We start from the raw sequence: 14,976 nt of genomic DNA on the forward strand, positions 1-14,976 counted from the left end.
AGACTGACAGCTTCCTCCATATAGCCCCAGGTTTGTAAATGTGACAAGGAAGGCGGACAAGCAATTCCATGAAATTCCCAAGTTTTATCGCTGGATATGTGTAGCAGATATATGTAACCCGGTACACCCGGTACCCCCTGGCTTCCAGAGATAAGCATCCCAAATGAGGGACAAAAAATATAAGCACAGAGCTATACACGCGTTGGACAAATGACTGTAATATATAACACAGTGTCCCTCACACGACAGCCAGTTTACTCTGCACTGGATCACACAGCTGGATTCCCTGTTAGTTCTGGGTTTAGAGGGAGACAGTACTCTTGTACTCCTTTATAACCAACTAGTAATAAGTGTAGCTGTTTACGTGCTCAGCTACTCTGCACAAACTCATTCATTCAGGTGAAATGAGTCTTTGCTGTAAAAAGATTAACAACACTGAGTTCTTTTTCTCATTGCATTGCATGTGGATGTCAGTCTACCTTTTTTCAATTTGGTCTCTAAGTTCAGAGCAAGGTTCATCAAGGTCTTGGAAAAATAACAGCAACCAGAGTCCCTACATGCTGTGCTGCAGACTAATCCTGACAGAAAGGTGTCCTTGTTTGAACTCACCTGACCCTTAGTAGATCGCGAACAATACATCCATTGATTCAAACAGCCCCTCTACACACACACAAGCATAGAGAACACTTCATCCTTCACTTCAAACACCCCCTCTACACACACACAAGCATAGAGAACGCGACATCCTTCAATTCAAACACCCCCTCTACACACACACAAGCATAGAGAACGCGACATCCTTCAATTCAAACACCCCCTCTGCACACACACAAGCATAGAGAACACTACATCCTTCAATTCATACACCCCCTCTACACACACACAAGCATAGAGAACACTACATCCTTCAATTCATACACCCCCTCTACACACACACAAGCAGGGCACAGTATGCTGTGAGAAGGACAGCTGGTGAATACCTGAGGCTGAGCGAGTGTCTGTTTCATCTTTAGGGCTTTTGAAGGTAATATGAGTTGGAAGGAAACAGCACCCTACCTGAAGCTTCTGTGTGAGAGTGTCTCTCTGAGTCTGCAGCTGTCGGGCATGTTCCATTTCCTCTTTCAACCTCTCGATTTCCTTCAAGAACAAGCAACATAACCCCTTCTCCTTAGCGCATGACCTCGGCCAATCGCTGAGACCAAAAATCATTTCAAACATGTAAAAAGCAGGCTATGAAAAAAACAGCCTTTCTTACCTCTTCCTTTGCTTTTAATGTCGCCTCCAGTTCTTCTATTGTTTGGTTTAACTCTGTCTTGTGAGATTTGATTGCGTTTGCTTGAGCGCTCACACACTCCAGCTCAGTCACCTGTGGAAGGTTACAGTAAGAGGTCATCTTGCACAAAGTGTACGGTCACCGGAACACTGACAGGAGGCTTCAGTTCTACTGACATGTGTCTCACACAGCGCTCCCTGGGATTCTGAGAGACGCATCAACAATCCTTATTGTTCTCTCACTCTGGTAACAGGCAGTAGTTTGCAATAGGCAAATCTTATAAAAAAAGCAGTAAAGTTGTCTGTTGACATATTCCAAATATAGCTGTTAAAATCTTCTTCAGTTGAATTTCCTGTATAAAGGTAAGGGGTTTAAGGATATAAAACTAGCTTGATTAAAAACACAACCGAGACAGATCCAAACTAAATCCTGTCAGCTTTAACCAGGTCTGGGACAATCGTGTGTTTCTCATGTTCAAATCCTCAATATTCAAACATTCTTACACCTTTAATAAACTGAAAAAATACAGCAGCAAAATGACATTAAATCAGCCTGGTGCCCTGTCAAACTCCATGAGAAACAAAACAGAACAACACCCTTCTGTACCCTCCTTGTGCATCAATGACACTAGAGGATCAAACACAAGCATGGTTAGTTTAGCCTCTAAATATATCTCAAGCTCTGTTTGGGAGAATATTTGAATATTTGAATATTTGTCTCAAAACTACCTTATCCATTTACACTGTCTTACTGGGACAGTATCTCATCTCCTTCTTTTTAAGTTATTTTAGACCCGACAGGCCGGATTTCTAGTACACTGAAAATCGGGCACGCATTGCCTGTTAACACGCAATGCCAACGTCGCAGAAAGGCCACCACCAGCTCTGTGCCAGCGGTGCAAACGTGTGACAGACTGCTGTGCCTTTAATTATCAAGTGCTGTTACAAAAACAACAGAAGAGCTGGACAAATTGACATCACCACGATGAGCCGCTCAATTTCAGCTTTTGATAGGTACACAATTTAATATATGCTGCCACTCAATTATTTTCAGCAACTCGCTGTAAAGCTAGATGTTGCTAACGTCAAACAGAGAAGGAGGCGGTGCCTGCGTTGTGCAGCTAATATATATTTAATTAAATGTATAAAGATATATTTGAATAAAACATGTATTTCATGGCATATGTGTATATTGCTGTCACGTCAGTGAGGCAGCTTGTTGTATGAACAGAACTAGTTACCACATTAAATTACTCACAATATTAGTCACATGTCATGTATTATTTATTTAATTTACTGCAATAAAGTCTAGTTTGTTTTAATTGTGTAGAAAATATTTTAAAAAGATACTCTGAAGCTCTGTAAACTTCAGACTGTGTACGCTGATCAGTGTCGCTGGAAATGTATAGGTTTGATGCTGACACAGTTTTGAAAAAATGTGAAGTTGTCAAAAAAATTTATATTGAATACAGCACCTCTTCAGACAGCACCTGTAGAACTCCTCTTTTTTTCCCTCTGGACACTTATCACTCTTCCTTAAATGCGCTTGACTTGCTCTTATCTGCCCCCTATTTTACTGCATTTAATCCTGTACTTTAGAGTACTGTAATCTGTCACAAGTGTTATTTAATCTGTAGTATTTTGTATTTAATTATATCCTGATGTAACTACCACACTGTTATCTGCTGTGTTATTGAATCGTATTTTGTCATATACCTGTACTTGCTAGAACCAAAGTCATTGTATTTTTATCTTGCTCCTAATTGTATTATTACTTGTACTGTGATTCTTGAAATGTATTTTTGTTTACGACTGTAAGTCGCCCTGGATAAGGGCATCTGCTAAGAAATAAATAATAATAATAATAATATCATCCAGGTTTCATCTTTGACGATGGGTGAGTGGAGCCCCCTTGTGGCCAGAAAAATGACTACAAAAACATCAACAAGAGGTCTACATTTCCACCAGTTCTAGTGGTTCTCAACCCTGGCCCTTGGGGACCCCTGTGTCTGCTAATTATCAATTGAACTGATAATTTGCTTAATTAGATCTTTTTAACTGTTTTCAGCTCTTAAACAGTTGCAGATTTGAAGTTAGCTCTAATATTGTATAAGTAACTTGAACTATGCAACTGTTTAAGAACAGAAAACAATTAAAAAGATCTAATTAAGCAAATGATCAGTTCAATGAAGGGTCTAGTTAAGTAATCGAGAGCTCAGCTGGAATGTAAACCAGCAGACACAGGGGTCCCCAGGACCAGGATTGAGAAGCACTGAGTTAGAAGGTTAAGTGTCCTACAGCTGCACACAGTTGATTCTCATTACCCTGCCTGTCCCCCCTTCACTACCTCTTGCATTGCTGTGAATAATACTAGAGCCCATGTGCTATGGTCCTGATTTCACCAGGTTCTGCTGCTGCACTGCTATCCTCAGCAGTTCAGTGTAACTCAAGTGCTTCATCTCCATGGATCTGAGACAAAGGTAGAAATGATGCATTCGAAACAGTTGACTTTAGGCTTTACCAAACCATTCAAGTTTGATCACACTCAAAACCTTTCAATATTGCTCATCCAAAACCTTTCTCGCATGGATGTTTTGCTGCAAGATCTACGCACCAGACGATAGGAGTTACTTTATAGTCACCTAATATTCTTTCCACCTCTTCGTGGATAACATCAGTCTGTATTCTACCAGATAGTGTGCTTATTCCTTTTGGGAATATGACAATAAGGCAATAGCCAGAAAATACAGCATATTCATGCAACTTTCTTTTAAACTTACCCTGGTATTCGTGGGGATAAAGTGCTCGATTTTACTTTTACTGCTTTACTTTTTTTTTTTTTTTTTTTTTTTTTTTACAGATTTACAGATTTTACATATGCCCTTCAGTCCTGAAAACCCATTTGTGAATATGAACACCCCCCAACCCCAACCCCAGGCCTAATCCTAACCCTAACCCAGCCCCAACCCCAACCCCAACCCCAACCCCAAACCCCAACCCCAACCCCAAACCCCAACCCCACCGTAACCCCAACCCCAGGGCCTAAAGGATATAAGTCATGCTGAAGCACAATATTAGGAAAGCGACTTGTTTGTTTAGTATAGTTTAGTATGATTACCTGCCCCTACCCCCCCCCCCCCCCCCCCCCCCACCCTCACAGACAGACACAGACACACAGACACAGGTACACAGAGACACACACACAAGTACACACACACACAGACACAGTCACAGACACATACAAGCACACAGATGCACAGACACACAAGCGCACAGACACACAAGCACACAGACACACAGTCACAGACACAGACACGCACCCTTTTATGTAGCCTCTCGGCCTCGTCCTGGTAGGCGGCGAGCTGCTGTTTCCACTGCTTCACGTTGCCTGTGGACTCGAGGAGCGCCGCTGTGAGCTTGGCGTTGTTTCCTTTGAGAGCCGCCAGCTCCGCCTCCCAGTGCTTATTGATTGCAGAGCTGCTGCTAAAGAGAGCAAGCACAACAAGCACATCAAAACAGCATTCTGATTGCAGAGCTGCTGCTACAGAGAGCAAGCACAACAAGCACATCAAAACAGCATTCTGATTGCAGAGCTGCTGCTACAGAGAGCAAGCACAACAAGCACATCAAAACAGCATTCTGATTGCAGAGCTGCTGCTACAGAGAGCAAGCACAACAAGCACATCAAAACAGCATTCTGATTGCAGAGCTGCTGCTACAGAGAGCAAGCACAACAAGCACATCAAAACAGCATTCTGATTGCAGAGCTGCTGCTACAGAGAGCAAGCACAACAAGCACATCAAAACAGCATTCTGATTGCAGAGCTGCTGCTACAGAGAGCAAGCACAACAAGCACATCAAAACAGCATTCTGATTGCAGAGCTGCTGCTACAGAGAGCAAGCACAACAAGCACATCAAAACAGCATTCTGATTGCAGAGCTGCTGCTACAGAGAGCAAGCACAACAAGCACAACAAAACTGCATTCTGATTGCAGAGCTGCTGCTAAAGACAACAAGCACATCAAAACAGCATACCTGGTTATCAGCAGTACTAAGGCCAGAAATTGTGCGCTGTGTCTTTAAGTGAAACATGCTTGCTAGTATGCATGTAGAAAAATGGCAGCATTGTAAATCACAGTGCTGAAAGAAGTTTTGAGGGGGTTTTAAAAAGTTTCTTGATAAAAAGAGGAATTCAAGAATATAGCCTATCGAATATAATTGTTTTTTATTCTGGGCCTTTTGTGTACAGTGGACTGGACCAGACACTTCATTTCACTGGAAATTCCTGGAATTCAACCAGGGGCCCCTGCAATGTTTTTTTTTCAGTACAGGAAGACAGTAAGGAAACTCCATACTGACTCTGCTATAAACACTGAGTGCATTCTTCAATTGCTTACAGTTTGTGTTTTTTGTAAATGAATTGACATGTTTGTGGGGAAAGCAGACTTCATTGAAACAAATGATCTTTACTTAAAGTAAATGTTATTTCCTTTAGAGAAATTCCAATTGATTTTACGAGGGTCGTTTTCTTTACATTGACTATCGAGTTTTTACCTGAGTGGAGGACCCATCGCCCACATAAAAGAAATGCTGCTTCATATTATATACAAAGCTTGATAGAAGTTTGCTTCAGAACAGGCAAGTAATGCAGATGCTGTGTGCTTTTTAAGTGGATCTGTTCTATACAGGCATGAATCCCCTTTAATGTATTCCTTCCACTTAAACCAGCAGGATAATAACTGGCTCCACTTTAGCAGTTTAGTATTCTAATTCATCTGAGTCACAATGGGCTAGCCTGCACTCTTCAGTACACCTGCGGTCTGAATGCAGTGCTCCATGATCAGCATGCTACAGCTAAGTGGAGCAGCACTGTAAACCAGTGCTAGATACATACACAGTATGAGGGCCCTCTAGTCATGAGATGCTTTATGCTATTACATGTTTAGGACAGCAGTCCCCCTTTCACCAGTAAATGGACCTGCTTAATCATAGGTGGGACATTAATGTAACTCAGGGATGTGCTGTATGTACCCTGTGTTTGGTGAAGCTTGGTGTGTGGGGGTCAGTATGGGAATGCAGCTATTAGTGAAGAAGCCAACGACAATCTGGAACAGTAAGACATTCTTTCAATAACTCATGCTCATAACTTCAAGCTCTGTGATTCAGCAGTGTGGTGTCCTGGGTTACTGTGGCCTGCTTTAGTGTAAACAATTCCACAAAAACAAAATGGTGCTCGGGACACACACATTCCAGGACTGACCCTGAGTCATGGTAGAAGTTAATACTCTGTGTGGAGGGTTATTAAAAGAGACACCCTCCACATGATGTATTAACTTATTATAAATCTGGAAATCCGAGATTGCACTCAGGAACTACTATTAAACATTAAAATTGACATTCCTACAGGGAGTAAAACAAGACACAAAACGACCTGTGATGATGCTTAGTGGATGGCAACAGTGAATGAACACATGCATCAAGCAGGGCAGTTTGAGCTCAGTCCATACTTTTAAAGAATTGGTTTTTTTTTTGTAACTAGACCTTTTGTATATGTAACACAGCTGATCTCAGCATGGTCATCTTCATTCATGTGCAATGAGTAACACAGCTGATCTCAGCATGGTCATCTTCATTCATGTGCAATGAGTAACACAGCTGATCTCAGCATGGTCATCTTCATTCATGTGCAATGAGTAACACAGCTGATCTCAGCATGGTCATCTTCATTCATGTGCAATGAGTAACACAGCTGATCTCAGCATGGTCATCTTCATTCATGTGCAATGAGTAACACAGCTGATCTCAGCATGGTCATCTTCATTCATGCACAATGATTTTGATCAGATATACATTTATTTTGCAATCTGTGCTAATCTTGCTTTGGCCTGAATTCAGAAGCTCCTCTACAGCCTTGGTGGCCAACCGTAGATATTTATATCACAGGACAGATGAGCCAAAGTGTTGTTCGCTTGAGCCCGGTAAGCGTTTCAGTGGAGTGTGCTTTTCTCTCTTACCCCTCTTGGTTTGGTGAGACAAGGTGCATGTGTGTCAGTATGGTGGGTACAGCTCCATTGATGTTCCTGCAGGGAGTGAAACAAGACATTAGATGAAATGTGATGATACCAAATCAACAACAACAGAGGATGCAAGGCATACAGATCATGCATGTGACTGCATCAATCTGAGATATACAAATGTAAACTGGTATACTGACATAGGAGAAACCATTCATGAATGTGCAGAAATGTGTTTCAGAACAAAGCAATGATTCCTTATGTTGCCCAAGCATAAACAATGTCACCACTGCGCACTAAAGGATGAAGGAGGCTTTGGTTACCTAAACACTAGATCACAGGAATACCACTGTCATTTCAAGACACCTGGCTGTCTAGTTGTTGCTGTTCTATTTATATCTAAGGATTGACTGGTATTGTAAAATTATGCCAGTGGTTTGCTAGTGGATTCACCACTGTGCTAAGCTATCTGACTGTTCAAATAGTTTCCAGGCTCTATATAATGTGAATGGGAGGGTGATGTTATTCTGGAAGTGGACAGCAGGTGGCAGCAGGCGGTGCTTTCACACAGTCAAATGGGAGAGCGACGCTTCACGTCCTGCATATACAGCTATGGCCAAAAGTTTTGCTTCACCCTAAAGTCAAATAAAGCCTGCTGAACAATGTTACGTTAACATATTGAATTGCATACCGCTTTGTAGTTTTCCATATCATTTTGTAGTTTATTTGCTTGCATGATATTAAATACAAGATTTAAATTATGTTCATATAGTTTTTTTTAGGTGATGCAAAACTTTTTGGCCATAGCTGTAGATATTCTTCTGTAGATATAATGGCCCTTTCAGCTTAAAGTAAAACATTCATAAAGGTTAGTGCTCATGACCATACTCAGCACGCAGTGGCCTAATCATAGCAGAGCATTCTGCAAACTGGACCCCGAAGCATGAAATCCAGGCTCCTCTTCATCATTATTCAGCACTAGCTGAGCAGAGCCAGAGCTTAAAGCTGCAACGTCTGCTACAATTATTAGGAAATACAGCACCGCCAAATGAGAATAATATTAGGAGCACAATAAAAATAAGGCTTTATGAAGTCACCATTGTGATTGTCCACCAAATAACATCCACATTCAAACACAAGACAAAATGAGACATTTAGCAGGGAACATAGATAAGTCAATTATGCTCATCTGGTTCCAATTTCACCTCCCTGTCAAACACAGCACATCTTAAAACAGCCCCTCACATTGTGCAAGGCAGTGCTATAGGAAAAAAGAACAGAGAAAGAAAGAGGGGGGGGGGGGGCACTGAGCTCATTCCTTTCTGCCTGAAGACAATATACAGCAGGCCCCAATTCACAAAGCATCAACACCAAGCTTTAACTATTGAAACAATGAAACAATGCAATTGGCCATGCATACGGTACAACACTTCTTGACTAGTGGTGAAGAAGCCAACAACAATCTGGAACAGTAAGACATTCTTTCAATAACTCATGCTCATAACTTCAAGCTCTGTGATTCAGCAGTGTGGTGTCCTGGTTTACTGTGGTCTGCTTTAGTGTAAACAATTCCACAAAAACAAAATGGTGCTCGGGACACACACATTCCAGGACTGACCCTGAGTCATGGTAGAAGTTAATACTCTGTGTGGAGGGTGTCTCTTATTATTAAAAGAGACACCCGCCACATGATGTATTAACTTATTACAAATCTGAAAATCCAAGATTGCACTCAGGAACTACTATTAAACATTAAAGAGTTTATTAACACTAGAATTCTGCCTTCTGTTCTATGCACAGGGTGGCATCTGTACTCAAGAGAAGATGGACTGGAATTTTGACAAATTCTGAACAGTCTAAAAAATTTTTTGGAAAAGTCACAGATGAGAAAAATAAATAAATGAATAAATGAAACTTATCGTTTACATAAATTAGTTTTGTGGATGGAACCAAAGTACTCTTTCGGTGTACAGACGTGAGACGGATGCTACACTCTAGTGACTGTGTTCACGTGGTAATGGGAGGAGTTTTCGCGGGTCGTGCGATGTAGTGGTGATTTTTTTAATAGTCCGGAGTGATAATGGATAAATACTTGAAAAGGAAAGATTCTGATGCCTTCACATCTACTTGCAGTGACGAAGCTGAACGTGAGCACAAGCACATGACTTACTGAGTTTCTTTTACTGCCGAACCACCTTGCTCTATTTCGCTATGTCTCGTGTGCGGGGAGAAACTTTCAAATCATGCCATGATGCCAAGTTGAAACGACACCTTACAACCAAGCACCTGTCTCTTGCCAACAAGGATAAAGATTATTTCAAACGTTTGAAAGATCAAAATGAAAAACAGGTGTGAATGATGAAAGACAGTGTAACAGTGTCTGATAAAGCGCTGTAAGCAAGCTACTTGGTCGCTGAGCTTGTTGCGAAGACAAAAAAGCCACATACAATGGCAGAGTCTAATTTTACCAGCGTGCAAAGACATTGTAAGAGTAATGTTAGGTTCAGATGCAGTCTAAGAAATTGCAAAGCTTCCCCTTTTAGATGATACGGTAAGTTGCCACACTGATGAAATTGTGAAATTGCTGAAATTGAAACTGTTGTTCGAGAAAAAATAAAATCAAGCGTAAAATTTGCATTGCACCTGGACGAGTCAACAGACATCAGTGGTCATGCTCAGCTCTTGGCTAGCGTCAGGTTTACTGACGGAGGTTGTATAAAATATTTTTTTTTATTTTGCAAACAGCTGCCAGGTAAAACAACTGGAGAAGAAATATTCAGGGAGAGCAGGGAGAACTGCACTGGAAAAACTGCCTGAGTGTTTGCACAGACGGGGCTGCTTCAATGACAGGTAAGGTGAAAGGATTTGTAAGCATGGTCAAAGAATAAAACCCAGATGTGCTGGTGACCCACGGTTTTCTGCACCGGGAAGCGCCTGTGGCCAAAGCATTGCCTGAAGAACTCGCTTTAGTGTTGGATGGAGCAATAAAGATTGTGAACTTCATAAAAGCACGGCCTTTGAAAAGACGCCTTTTCTCCTTGTTGTGTGAAGATATGGGAGCAGAACATCATACTATGCTTTTGCACATGGACGTACGCTGGCTTTCCTGTGGAAAAGTTTTATTAGGTTTGTACGAACTGAGAGAGGAATTAAAAACCTTCTTAACTTCAGAGAAATCTGCACATGCGGACCTGATTGTTGATGTAGCACGGTGCTCCTGATTGCTGATGTAGTACGGTGCCCCTGATTGCTGATGTAGCATGGTGCCCCTGATTGTTGATGTAGCATGGTGCTCCTGATTGCTCATGTAGCACGGTGCTCCTGATTGCTGATGTAGCATGGTGCTCCTGATTGCTGATGTAGCACGGTGCTCCTGATTGCTCATGTAGCATGGTGCCCCTGATTGCTCATGTAGCATGGAGCTCCTGATTGTTGATGTAGCATGGTGCCCCTGATTGTTGATGTAGCATGGTGCTCCTGATTGCTCATGTAGCATGGTGCTCCTGATTGCTCATGTAGCATGGTGCTCCTGATTGCTCATGTAGCATGGTGCTCCTGATTGCTCATGTAGCATGGTGCTCCTGATTGCTGATGTAGCACGGTGCTCCTGATTGTTGATGTAGTACGGTGCCCCTGATTGTTGATGTAGCATGGTGCTCCTGATTGTTGATGTAGCACGGTGCCCCTGATTGTTGATGTAGTACGGTGCCCCTGATTGTTGATGTAGCACGGTGCTCCTGATTGCTCATGTAGCATGGTGCTCCTGATTGCTCATGTAGCATGGTGCTCCTGATTGTTGATGTAGCACGGTGCCCCTGATTGTTGATGTAGCACGGTGCTCCTGATTGCTCATGTAGCATGGTGCTCCTGATTGCTGATGTAGCATGGTGCTCCTGATTGCTCATGTAGCATGGTGCTCCTGATTGCTGATGTAGCACGGTGCTCCTGATTGCTGATGTAGCATGGTGCTCCTGATTGCTCATGTAGCATGGTGCTCCTGATTGCTCATGTAGCATGGTGCTCCTGATTGCTCATGTAGCATGGTGCTCCTGATTGCTCATGTAGCATGGTGCTCCTGATTGCTCATGTAGCATTGTGCTCAAAGCTTGCCTACCTGGCTGATATTTTCAGACACCTCAACGATCTGAACAGGAAAATGCAAGGAAAAATTAGAACCTTCTCTCCAGCACTGATAAACTGCATGGGCTTAGATCTAAGCTAGCTCTCTGGCGTGAAAATGTAGCAAAAGGCACGTAAGAAATGTTCCCCCTGGCAAATTCAGCAGATCCAACTAGTGTTTAGTTCAATGTAATTTCTCAGCATTTGAAAAGTCTCGAAGAGTAATTTCATTTTTATTTCTCTTCAGTTCATATTGAAAATTTTGACTGGAACCGTGATCCTTGGAGTTCATCTGCAATGGAAAGCGCTAAGAGTATTTCCATAATGGCTCAAGAGCAACTTCCCGAGTTAAGGATGGATCGCAGTTTTAAAATTACATTTGGTGACATGCCGTTGGACACATTCTGGTGGACTGTTGAAAATGAATACCCAGTAGTCTCCGACCACGCCATCTCAATTTTGTTGCCATTTTCGACAACCTACCTGTGTGAGTTAAGTTTTTCAAGTCTGACTTACATAAAAAACAAACAAAGAGAACGTCTGAGATTGGTTGAGCAAGAGCTCAGAGTTTCACTGTCATCAATTCCTGCCAGGATAAAGTGACTGTGCACATCGAGGCAAGCTCAGAGTTCACATTGAAAGGAAGTTTTGTTTATAATAATAATAAAAATAATAATAATAATAATAATAATAATAATAATAATAATAATAATAATAAGGGGGGGGGCGCAGAAATGTTTTATTTATTTAAGTGTGCCTTCGGCTGGAAAAGGTTGGGAAACGCTGCTGTAGGAGACGCTACAGAGCAACTCGGCGTGGGTATAAATGACCAGTTATCTTAACTAAGGTATTGCTCTTGTTGTTCAGGTGCACTTTGTTTTATTTTCTGTTCAAATCGTCATATCCTGGTGGTCTTTAACTACAACTAAAAAGTTTAAAGCACCCCTATTGCTCTCCGAATCATGTTCCTTGGATGAGACGTCAAGCCGAGGTCCTATTGGAAGTGACGCTGCAGCAGCAGTTGTGATGCATAGTTCACCCCCTAGTCTCTGTAAGTCGCTTTGGATAAAAGCATCTGCTAAATAACTAATTCATAATAATAATAATAATAATAATAATAATAATAATAATAATAATAATAATAATAATAATAATAATAATGTCCTGGGTGGATACCAAAAAATCATTTTTTTTCTAAGTGGTATTTGATACTGATTTCTTCCATCCACTAGAGGCAGGTGTTGCAGGGGGGCAGGTTCTGGGGTACACTCTGATGTACCAGTTGTACTTGGAGGTTAGACATGTTCCTGAGAGATCTACTGAGGTTACAGGGGTGCTTTACACTTCTGACTTTTAAAAAGTCACCAGGATGTAATGACTGAAGCAGACAATAACGCAAAGTGAGTCTAAATAAAAAGAAGATATTTCACATCTTACTAAGTTGCTCTTAAGGGTTAAGGTTAGGCAGCTCTGTGGTATTCCTGCTCTTAAGGGTTAGGGTTAGGGTTAGGCAGCTCTGTGGTATTCGTGCTCTTAAGGGTTAGGGTTAGGGTTAGGCAGGTCTGTGGTATTCGTGCTCTTAAGGGTTAGGGTTAGGGTTAGGCAGCTCTGTGGTATTCCTGCTCTAAAGGATTAGGGTTAGGGTTAGGCAGGTCTGTGGTACTCGTGCTCTTAAGGGTTAGGGTTAGGCAGCTCTGTGGTACTCGTGCTCTTAAGGGTTAGGGTTAGGGTTAGGCAGGTCTGTGGTACTCGTGCTCTTAAGGGTTAGGGTTAGGGTTAGGCAGCTCTGTGGTATTCGTGCTCTTAAGGGTTAGGGTTAGGGTTAGGCAGCTCTGTGGTACTCGTGCTCTTAAGGGTTAGGGTTAGGCAGCTCTGTGGTACTCGTGCTCTTAAGGGTTAGGGTTAGGCAGCTCTGTGGTACTCGTGCTCTTAAGGGTTAGGGTTGGGGTTAGGCAGCTCTGTGGTACTCGTGCTCTTAAGGGTTAGGGTTAGGCAGCTCTGTGGTATTCGTGCTCTTAAGGGTTAGGGTTAGGGTTAGGCAGGTCTGTGGTATTCGTGCTCTTAAGGGTTAGGGTTAGGGTTAGGCAGCTCTGTGGTATTCGTGCTCTTAAGGGTTAGGGTTAGGCAGGTCTGTGTTATTCGTGCTCTTAAGGGTTAGGGTTAGGGTTAGGCAGCTCTGTGGTATTCCTGCTCTAAAGGATTAGGGTTAGGGTTAGGCAGGTCTGTGGTATTCGTGCTCTTAAGGGTTAGGGTTAGGCAGCTCTGTGGTACTCGTGCTCTTAAGGGTTAGGGTTAGGCAGCTCTGTGGTACTCGTGCTCTTAAGGGTTAGGGTTAGGGTTAGGCAGCTCTGTGGTACTCGTGCTCTTAAGGGTTAGGGTTAGGGTTAGGCAGCTCTGTGGTACTCGTGCTCTAAAGGGTTAGGGTTAGGCAGCTCTGTGGTATTCGTGCTCTTAAGGGTTAGGGTTAGGGTTAGGCAGGTCTGTGGTATTCGTGCTCTTAAGGGTTAGGGTTAGGGTTAGGCAGCTCTGTGGTACTCGTGCTCTTAAGGGTTAGGGTTAGGCAGCTCTGTGGTACTCGTGCTCTTAAGGGTTAGGGTTAGGGTTAGGCAGGTCTGTGGTACTCGTGCTCTTAAGGGTTAGGGTTAGGGTTAGGCAGCTCTGTGGTATTCGTGCTCTTAAGGGTTAGGGTTAGGGTTAGGCAGCTCTGTGGTACTCGTGCTCTTAAGGGTTAGGGTTAGGCAGCTCTGTGGTACTCGTGCTCTTAAGGGTTAGGGTTAGGGTTAGGCAGCTCTGTGGTACTCGTGCTCTTAAGGGTTAGGGTTAGGGTTAGGCAGCTCTGTGGTACTCGTGCTCTTAAGGGTTAGGGTTAGGGTTAGGCAGCTCTGTGGTACTCGTGCTCTTAAGGGTTAGGGTTAGGCAGCTCTGTGGTATTCGTGCTCTTAAGGGTTAGGGTTAGGGTTAGGCAGCTCTGTGGTACTCGTGCTCTTAAGGGTTAGGGTTAGGCAGGTCTGTGGTATTCATGCAGAAATTGCATTCTAGCAATACTCCACGTCCACTACACACTTCTGAAACACCTGTTCACTTATACCAAGAATAGAAGAAGAAAACACTTTCAGAAAGAATGGCTTGCAACAAAACTGCAGACATCCACCAAATAGGTAAATGCTTCAGGTAGTAATAATTTGCTAGGTAAATGTTGTATGAGGACAGACAAATGCTTGTGTTCATATAACAAGCTAAAAAGGGAGCTAAAACACATCTGATTGATTCTCCCATAACCCCATGTAAAGCCTGTCTGTAGTTGATATTGCTAAGTGTTGTTTGGGGTATAACAAGTAGCTGGTGAAGAGTGGGCTGAAGAGGGAAGTACCTTGCACACACACTAGGAACATTTTCAATCTGCCTAAATACAGTGCCCCGCACCCTAATAACACATCAGTAGGGAGCCATACTTCCATTTACTAGTGGAATGGCATATGAGGCAATGGGAGCCATGACCACGCTGGGTTTATAACTGGTTATAACACTGTAATGTGTGATCATCATGTGATCGTGATATTGATTGATTG

The 14,976-nt window shown here is 42.6% G+C and overlaps 1 protein-coding gene across 3 annotated transcripts in view; it reads right to left on the reverse strand.

Annotated features, from left to right (window-relative positions):
- Positions 1-14,976, reverse strand: part of LOC131697715 (homer protein homolog 1) — a 66,358-nt gene that overhangs the window by 2,214 nt on the left and 49,168 nt on the right. For all 3 annotated transcript variants that reach the window (XM_058988647.1, XM_058988638.1, XM_058988635.1), the window contains 4 exons: positions 7,289-7,354; positions 4,593-4,755; positions 1,256-1,366; positions 1,057-1,137 (listed from right to left, as the gene is read on the reverse strand). In XM_058988647.1, the coding sequence (XP_058844630.1) occupies positions 1,057-1,137; positions 1,256-1,366; positions 4,593-4,755; positions 7,289-7,354 (421 nt within the window). The remainder of the gene's footprint in view (positions 1-1,056; positions 1,138-1,255; positions 1,367-4,592; positions 4,756-7,288; positions 7,355-14,976) is intronic.

The sequence above is a fragment of the Acipenser ruthenus genome, chromosome 2, assembly GCF_902713425.1.
Source record: "Acipenser ruthenus chromosome 2, fAciRut3.2 maternal haplotype, whole genome shotgun sequence".
NCBI classification, from domain to species: domain Eukaryota; kingdom Metazoa; phylum Chordata; class Actinopteri; order Acipenseriformes; family Acipenseridae; genus Acipenser; species Acipenser ruthenus.